The 8,796-nt window shown below is 42.6% G+C and overlaps 1 protein-coding gene across 1 annotated transcript; it reads right to left on the bottom strand.

Moving 5' to 3' along the window:
* Nucleotides 1–3,192: 3,192 nt before the first annotated feature.
* LOC138611030 (zinc finger MYM-type protein 1-like) lies at nt 3,193–5,620 on the bottom strand. The gene is made up of 2 exons (XM_069683908.1): nt 4,464–5,620; nt 3,193–3,814 (listed from the first exon to the last, which is right to left on the bottom strand). The coding sequence occupies exons 1-2, from the start codon at nt 5,618–5,620 to the stop codon at nt 3,193–3,195; spliced, it is 1,779 nt and encodes a 592-aa protein (XP_069540009.1).
* Nucleotides 5,621–8,796: the final 3,176 nt, after the last annotated feature.

The following is an 8,796-nucleotide window of genomic DNA, read 5'->3' as shown; positions in this document are numbered from 1 at the left end:
GGGCGGGCTCAGTTCCCCTACCCTAACCCTAACTTATGGGCTGAGCGGCTGTGGCTCAGTGGTAGAGTTGGTCGTCTTTCAATCGGAAGGTCGGAGGTTCAATCCCCAGCTCAGTCAGGCTACATGTCAAAGTGTCCTTGGGCAAGACACTGAACCCCAAATTGCTCCCGGTGGCATAGCCAATAGGTATGAATGTGATATCGGATTGACAGTTGGGCGTAGCAGCCTCTGCCATCAGTGTGTGAATGGGTGAATGTGATATGTAGTGTAAAAGCAGCTTTGAGTGGTCGCAAAGACTAGAAAAGCGCTATATAAGTACAGTCCATTTACTTACCTGTCACAACCGCTTAAACAGTGAATAGGTGGGGATTAGAATTAAGGGGCTTAGGTAGGTGGGTAGGTTTCGTGGTTAGGTTAAGGGGTTCATGTTCTTAGGTTAATGTTTGGGTGTGTGTGTGTGTTCATTCTATTTAAAACAAAAATAACAACAACAAAAAAACACAAAAGGAAAAAAATATATATCCCCCCACATGGACTCTGCCTTGTCGTGGCGTGGGGGCTTGAGTGCCTCAGTGGTCCTAGGGATTCCCCAGAATGGCTGTACCCAGCACAACATACTCCTGCCTTACCACACTGAGGCACCATACCAAAGAGTCCAAAATATATTGAAACAAACATATACTTACCTGTCACAACTACTTACCTGTTACAAAAGTTGACCATTTTCATGGGACCAGTATCCTGGATATTTTTACTAACCTTAACCAGTTGACTCTGGCACCACCCTGTGGAGAAAAATGGAAATTAATGTCGGATTTAATGCAGAAAGGGACGGGTTCACCCGCAAGACACTCCCACAAAGTCTCAACTCTCCACCTATCACCGTTCAGGAAATAGGAACTCGAGTTCACGCACATTTTGCGCTATTTTTTTAAAATTGGTTTTAAGTTCATATCTCAGGCTAGGAATGTGCTAGACACGTAGTTCTGGCACCTCTGGAGTCGGACTGAGCCACAAAATACGTCCCTATAATTTCATCTCGATAGCGCCACCTTGTGGAAATAAATTGTTTTACACATTACCATATCCAATCGACTCAGAATGGCCGGAAACGTGCTCCTAACAACTTTCTGGGGGACACTTTTTGGGTGTGACACACTTATCCCATTGACTTATATGGGGAAATTTTCAGTTGGCCATAACTCCAGAACCATAAGTTGTAGAGACTCAGGGGTGGTACCATTGGACTCGCAGGTGCCACAAATGGGGGTGTAGGTCAATGTCCCATCTCGCTATCTCACTTCCCTGAGGATCGCACATTTTGCGATTTTGTTTTGGCCATAACCTTTCAACCGTACATCGTAGAGACTCAAGAGTGCGACCGTTGGACTCGGGGTACACACACATGGGGGGGTAGGTCAAGGTCCCATCGCTCTATCTCACATCCCTGAGGATTGCACATTTTGCGATTTTGCATTTATCCCCTAACCCTAACCCTAACCCAATGGGCTAGCCTAACCATACCCATCCGGGGGGACATGCCTAACCCGAACCCATCGACTGGAAGACTTAACTCATCCATTTTCATCTCAACTGACTCCTCCCAAAGCTCAAGGAACCTACTCTCCATGACTCTCCAGAAGACAACCCAGCTGGCCAGCCAAAAAGCACAATAAGTGTTCATTTTACCCAGAGGGCCTCCTCTACATCTAGACCTCTCATCTCTTAATTTCACTCCTTTACCTCTTCAATCGCTCTCTCACTTCTCCTGATGGAGCTGGTGAGTAGGGCAGCAAAGAAGCCTAGTCTGGCAGGGGAGGGTGCTAACCTTAGATAAGGTACCCCTCTCTACCTCTGCATTCTCATTTTCTCTCTCTCTCTCGGCCTCTTTCAGACGAAGAAGGTCTTTCCTCACCACACCCCTCCTCTCCTCTATCCCTCCTCTGGCCAGAGGACTTCACCACTTTTCTCACATTTTATCCACCGGGTCCAAGAGTATACCGCTAGGGGGTCTGAGTGAGATGCGTCGGCCTGTGCATTGCCTTCGGCCTTTGTATAACATAAATTTAAACTCAAAATCAAACCGTCACCTGGTGCTCAAACTATCAAGTTCTTTCAAAACAAAAGCATAGATACATACTTTTCTATATTCTTTCTAATAAAATATCTTCCTCAAACAAAATAACAAATAAAAGACTAAAAAATCAAATATTAATAAACATTCTGAATATCTCCAACACGTAAAAAGTGATCTTATGTAAAGTGAAACCTGCAGAATAAACTTGTACAACTATCAAAATAAATGTGGTGCAGTAAACTATTTCCTTCTAAAAGTAAAGCAGAAGTAGAAAATAAAGTCCTAAAATTAAGAATTAAAAAAGGACTTTAAAAATTAAAGTAATGACTTCAGTAAGTCACGATGCAACCAGTGGCGGCTCCTGACAAATTTCTCAGGGGGGGCAACTGTTCTGATGATGACTAAGGTGACCCGTTCAATGGGAAAATTAATAGCCAGCAAGACAATTGCCACATCTTGTTATTTTCTGGTCAACTTACATAGCAATACCAAATGTAAGGGCTACAGGGAAAAGTTACATCCAGGAGTGTTCAACAAATAAAATTATCTTGGCTCTACAAATGAAGATCAACGGAGAGATAAACTGTGAATCAGTTTACCTTCAAATATCTTTTAACATGGACGGATACGCTTGCTTTACCATTAATTACAAAGGGGACTACATATAAGTCAAAAACATTAAAAGTATTTATTTACAGTTCTTTAAAGTCGTTTTTTAAATTACAAATAGTTTATATAAATCCAAATAAAGGGGTAGTGCATTCAAATTGCTCAACATTGCACAAACAATACTCTGTATTTGCAGAAACAAACAGTAAATACAGTAAATGTACAGATCGCCATATCAGTAACAACATTTTAAAGATTTTGTGCAGCTTAATTATCTTTAAGTGCAAATGAAAGTGCACACATTCAACAGTGAAATAAATACAAATATAATCTCTGGCCAATTGTATAGATTTGCAAAAATGAACATGAACAAAAATAAACAGATGAACATATTGCCTGAAAGCAGCATTTGAATGAAAAACAGTTAATAGATTTTGTGTGTGTGTGTGTGTGTGTGACAGAGAGAGAGAGACAGAGACTAAGAATGAGAGTGTCACTACACTACATTACTTGTATTGAAATTTTGCTCGTCTCTCTTTCAAAGCAGCAAAGTGATCAATAACCCTTTCATTGAAATCAGGCATGTTCCTGACTAGCTCCCTCTCCATGGAGAGCATGGCCAGCGCATTCAGACGTTCCTGGCCCATTGCATTGCGCAGGAACGTCTTGATTCTCTTCAGCGTTGAGAAACACCGCTCAGCTTCAGCCGTTGTCATGGGAGTGGTAATGAGAATGTTCAACAGAGCCACAGTCTCAGAAAATGTCTCCTGGAGGTTGTATCTCTGCAGAACCTGGTACAGTGCCAGAGCACCACAGCAGCCCTTGAATTCTTGATTCTCATAGATGAGAGACAGTTCTGTCCTGAGCTTTGCCTTCTTCAGCATGGGATATGCCCTCACAGTGGCATTCAGAGCCTCGACAGGAAATGTATGGCAGTGCTGCTCAAACATCCGTGCCTGTAGCAGTGTGGCACTCACAAGGTGGTCGCTGAAGGAGAACCTTTTTTTGGCATGAGCCAGGATTGTGTTGCAGATCTCCCTTGACAGCTTCTGCTTCTCCTCTTCTCCCAAGGCCCTCCTTGGTCTTGTGGTTCCTGTCGCTACTTCCTGCTGCTGTTGAGAGGAGTCTCTGAGGGCAAGCAGACCAACAGTGTTAGTACATGAAAATATGAGTGCCTGGTAGCATTTAGAAAATGAAGAAAATGCTCATTTCAAAACACTAATATTTATCTAGCTATTAGTAATAATAGTATCTAGCTTTACTTTATACATATACAGTCACCAGCCACTTAATTAGATACACCTGTACAATCAAATTCAATCCAAAACAACAGCTGCTATAACTTCTGCTTTTACAAAGATTATACATTTTCAGCTTTGACATTGTCAGAAAAGTGATAATTCTACTTTATCTTTATTATTGATGTTGCAGTGGGTGGTGATGGTGTACTGAATTGCATTATCTTGAAAAGTGTTTCTTATATTTTGTATGTTAATGGAGTGGACAAAATATTAGGAACACCAGTCAATATAATGCACTCTAATACTCCACAATCACCTACTATGACCTCAGTAATAAACAGAGTAGAATTATCACCTTATTGACATCAACAAAAACTGAAAATGTATAAATTACATTAATGTAGATTTTATAGCAGAGCTGTTGTTTTGGATTGTCTTAAGTTACACATGTGTACCTAATAAAGTGGCCAGTGAGTGTATTTCTTTATGACAAGGTTCAGTATTGAGAACGATTGAACAATATTATTTTATCATACCTTATTGCCTGCACACTGCTTGTGAAGCTCTGGAGGGCACGCTTGATGAAGACTGCATTAATGTCCTTCTTCTGCAGCCGCTGGTACAGCATGTCAACTTGAGGCATGATCTGATGAAACAGCTGCAGAAAAAACTGGAAGTCCTCATCCTGCAGCATCCTCAGGAAGCCAGATGCCTCCCTCACTGTGGTGCTGTCAAATGAACCCGATGTCCTGATGGATTCAAAACACTGCATGAGGTCATCAAGATTCTCGTGCACAGTGTTGACGATCCTGCTGTTGAAGTTCCATCTTGTGGATGAAGCTCTTGGCAGCCTTCTTTCAACAATCTGGTCAAGTATGCTGGTGCGTTTTGGTGACCGGGTAAAAAAAGTGTCAATACCGCACAGGTCCGAATAGAAAACTCTCACTGCTGGGACGTGAGAAGTGGCCTGCTGCATGATCAGATTTAGCTGGTGTGCATAGCAATGCACATAATGGGCATTTTTGAAATGCACACACACCTTCTGCTGCACACCAGCCCGCTCTCCCCTCATCACACTCGCTCCATCATATGCTTGCGCAATGAGTTTCTCTCTGTCACCTTCGGAAAAAAGACCGTTCAGTCTGTCCAGAAGCACGCCAGCAATCGACTCAGATGTTGCATCCATAACAGGCAGAAACTCAAAGAAACGCTCTTGCACCGCATGGTTTGAGTCGATGTATCTCAACACAAGCACCAGCTGCGTCTGTGTTGACACGTCGGTGGTCTCATCCGCTAGGATGGCAACAAATTTAGTGGACTTTACCTCCTCCGTGATATGTCCCCTGATAACCGCTAGCATGCTTTCCAGGAGCTCATTCTGCACAGTCTTTGATGTGCCCTTGAAAACTGTGGCAGTTTTCAGGTGATCCTCAAACGCTTCATCCAGCGATGCCACCAAGTCAACCAAGCTGCGAAAAACGCCTGGGTTGTTGGAGCCCTCACTTTCATCTTTGCCTCGCAAAGCTAACTCAAACACTCCACAAAACTTGACACAGTCGATGAGGCGGGCTAGGATGTGTCGGTTCTTGCTCACCTCATCATTGTGACGACGAACCGCTAGCCTGTAGCTCTCATCCAGCAGCGTTGCGATGTTCACCCGCCCAAACGCAGAAAACTTCAGACAACTGTCCATGTGGGTCTTAGAGGACCCTAACCCTTAAATTTGGTCTGGGAGGTCCTAATTGTTTCGTTGCCAATTTATCTTCGTTACTACGACGACTGAAAGGGACTTCTTTCAGTGAAATGATCGAATTGCTCCGTACACTTGCCATGCTAGCCTTGAATGTGACTAGCGCGGTGGCAACGGCAGCGATACTCACGTTACGTATGACGAAAGCACGTTAGGGCGAGCCCTCCCGGAACCCATAGAGAATGCATTGTAACGACTGAAATTCGAAAAAAAATGATTTTACATGAGAGTCTATGAGAGCAATCTGGGCGATTTTCAACCTGACTGAAGTCGCCCAAAAGGGGCGGTACTTCATGGAGCACTGCCCTGCGCTGATTGGTCAATGACATACAGAGCAGCTCAAACTGTCTAGAACTGTCACAGCCACTGTAACACTGTGGAAGAATATGATAGAAAAAAATCCCTCCTTTTTCCCCTTTGGTGGTGCGTCATCCGATCACCCTTTTGAACAAACCGCCCATGGTTGCAACACTAATAAAACTTTGTTGAGAATGTAAAACCTCGCGTGCGTACACAAAGGCCGTGCAGCGTCCCATGGTTGCCATGGTTTGTCTCCAGGTGCATCATTTATAACAAATCATCATAACAAACTCAAGCGGTCAGACAGCCACGATAAATATTGTTTTTTTTTATAACTTTTATTTATCCAATTTAAGACAAAGGCATAAAGTGCATACAGAAATACAATTTCTTTTCTTTTCTTTTATAACATTCTATGAACTTAACTGAACAACCCCCCCCTTTCCCCCCTCCCCACAATATTATAATAGTTAGAAAACAAAACAAATAACTAATTAGATAAAAATAACCAATAGAAGAGAAAAAAACAAACAAACACATACATACATACGGTAGGCTTACATACGGTAGTTCATACATAACCAAACAGTGGGTCTTTACAGAGAAACTTCCCGAGCTGGCAGCCCATCTAGATAACTAAGTAGTGGTCTCCAATGAGTATAGAATCTATCAGATGCGCCTCTAAGTGAGAATTTGATCCTCTCCAGTTTCAGAAGACCTAAGATGTCATGTAACCAGACTTTAATTGATGGTGGTTGAGGGGACTTCCATAGTAAAAGAATTCTCTTACGAGCAATAAGGGAGGCGAAGGCAATAACGTTATTTTGAATGGCTGTGGTACGGAGGTCGTCTGGGGGCCTGCCAAAAATAGCGATATGTGGGGTTGGACTTCGAGTATTTTAACATCTACCGGGGGGAGTGATATTGGTCGGTAAGATGCGCAACTCAGAGGGTCCTTACCCTTCTTAAAAATTAGGGAGATGGAAGCTTGCATAAGTGTAGGTGGCAAGGTGCCCTGTCTAAATGAGTGGTTAAACATTTCAAGTAATAGCGGAGCTAACTGATCTGAGAATTTTTTATAGAACTCGACCGGGTATCCGTCGGGGCCTGGGGATTTACCACCGTTCATTGACTCTATCACTTCTTTAATTTCTGAGAGAGTGAGAGCGGCGTCTAGTCTTAGATTATCCTCGGGTGAGACTTTAGGTAAGTCCAATTTTTCAAAAAACTTATTTAGTTGGTTTTCATCTGTGACGGACTCTGAGGTATATAGCTGGGAGAAGAATGATCTAAAAGTGTTATTTATTTTGTCCGGGTCAGAGGTTATTGGGCCTGATTCGTCTGTTATCCGAGTAATTTGATTCGATGCTGCTTTTGCCTTCAGCTGATGAGCCAAGAGGCGTCCAGCTTTGTCTCCATGTTGGTAAACCAACCCCCCAGAGCGAAGGAGAAGCTGTTCAGCTTCAGATGTGAGAAGGAGATCAAGTTCCGTCTGGAGTCTTATTCTTTCTTTATATAAATCTGGTGTATTCGCAGCTGAGAGTGAGTTATCCAGATCTGCGATGGCTTCCTCCAGCTCTTTCTGCCGAGATCTGCGCAATTTATTTGCATGAGATGAGAACGAGATAATTTTACCCCTTATGTAGGCTTTGAGAGTGTCCCATAATATGGACGGGGAGGTTTCATCATTTTTATTAGTTTCACAGAAGAATGTGATTGATTTAGAAATATGCTTACAAAAGTTGGCATCTGCCAGCAAGAGAGGATTTAGCCTCCAGTGTCTGAATTCCTTTGGCTTCATACTAAAATGAAGGTCTAAGATTACTGTGGCATGGTCCGACACTGTTATGGGTAAGTACTGGGCGGAGCCAATCGCTGGAATAAGTTTTTTATCTACCAAGAAGTAGTCTATGCGCCAGAAATGAACAATGTGCATGGAAGAAAAAAAGAGTATTGTCTCATGGAAGGATGTGAAAATCGCCAAGGGTCAACAAATCCATATTGACTCATAAACGTGGAAAAAGCCTGGGACATTTTCGTAGACGTAGTTGATTGCGGGCTAGACCTGTCCAGTGTTGAATCGATCACACAGTTCATGTCTCCTCCCATTATCAAAAGGTGAGAATCTAAATTTGGAATGGTAGTAAATAATAAGCTCACAAAGTTATGGTTCGCATTAGTATGGCCGTACCCCTTGGTTTTACATTGAATTGAGAGTGGAAAGCTTGGTCAATACAGGGTCTATTTAATTTTCTATGGTCAGAGTTGCTTAAATGCGTCTCCTGAAGAAACATTATATCAGCATTTAGGTTTTTGATGTGTGTCATAACTTTTGTACGTTTGATTGCAGCGTTTAGCCCACCAGTGTTTAGTGAAATGATCCTCACAGCCTGTCTGCCGGCGGCACCACCCTTGGTTACATAAGTCATGATTCAGCATCCAGCAGTAACATGGTCGGGTCAGTCTCAAGGAGCAAGCAGCGAGAAGTGAGCAGAGTCCTCTGTACAGAAGTAGCACAATGAATACACATGTAGCGTGAATCGCCTTGACCTTGATTCTGCATCTTTTTACAAAGTATTCTGATCATTGGAACAGACACATGCAGAGTCTGTAAGAAGAATGCTGGTACAAATGGTCAATTTAGGTACCAACCATCCCCCAAATTTACAACCCTTCTCACATTCCAGAGAAGATAACTCACATGCAGACACATCCTTTCTGCAAAGGACTAAAGTGACTGATTCTCCTATGCAATTGGAATGTACTTAAAGTAATGTTATGCGGAGCTAACATATTTTAATACTGTGAAAATTGTTTTA

Source organism: Semicossyphus pulcher, unplaced genomic scaffold (genome assembly GCF_022749685.1).
Source record: "Semicossyphus pulcher isolate SPU_LCO1_2020_fin unplaced genomic scaffold, fSemPul1.0.p SCAF_69, whole genome shotgun sequence".
Classification (NCBI taxonomy): domain Eukaryota; kingdom Metazoa; phylum Chordata; class Actinopteri; order Labriformes; family Labridae; genus Semicossyphus; species Semicossyphus pulcher.
This window is presented reverse-complemented; position numbering and strand designations above follow the sequence as displayed.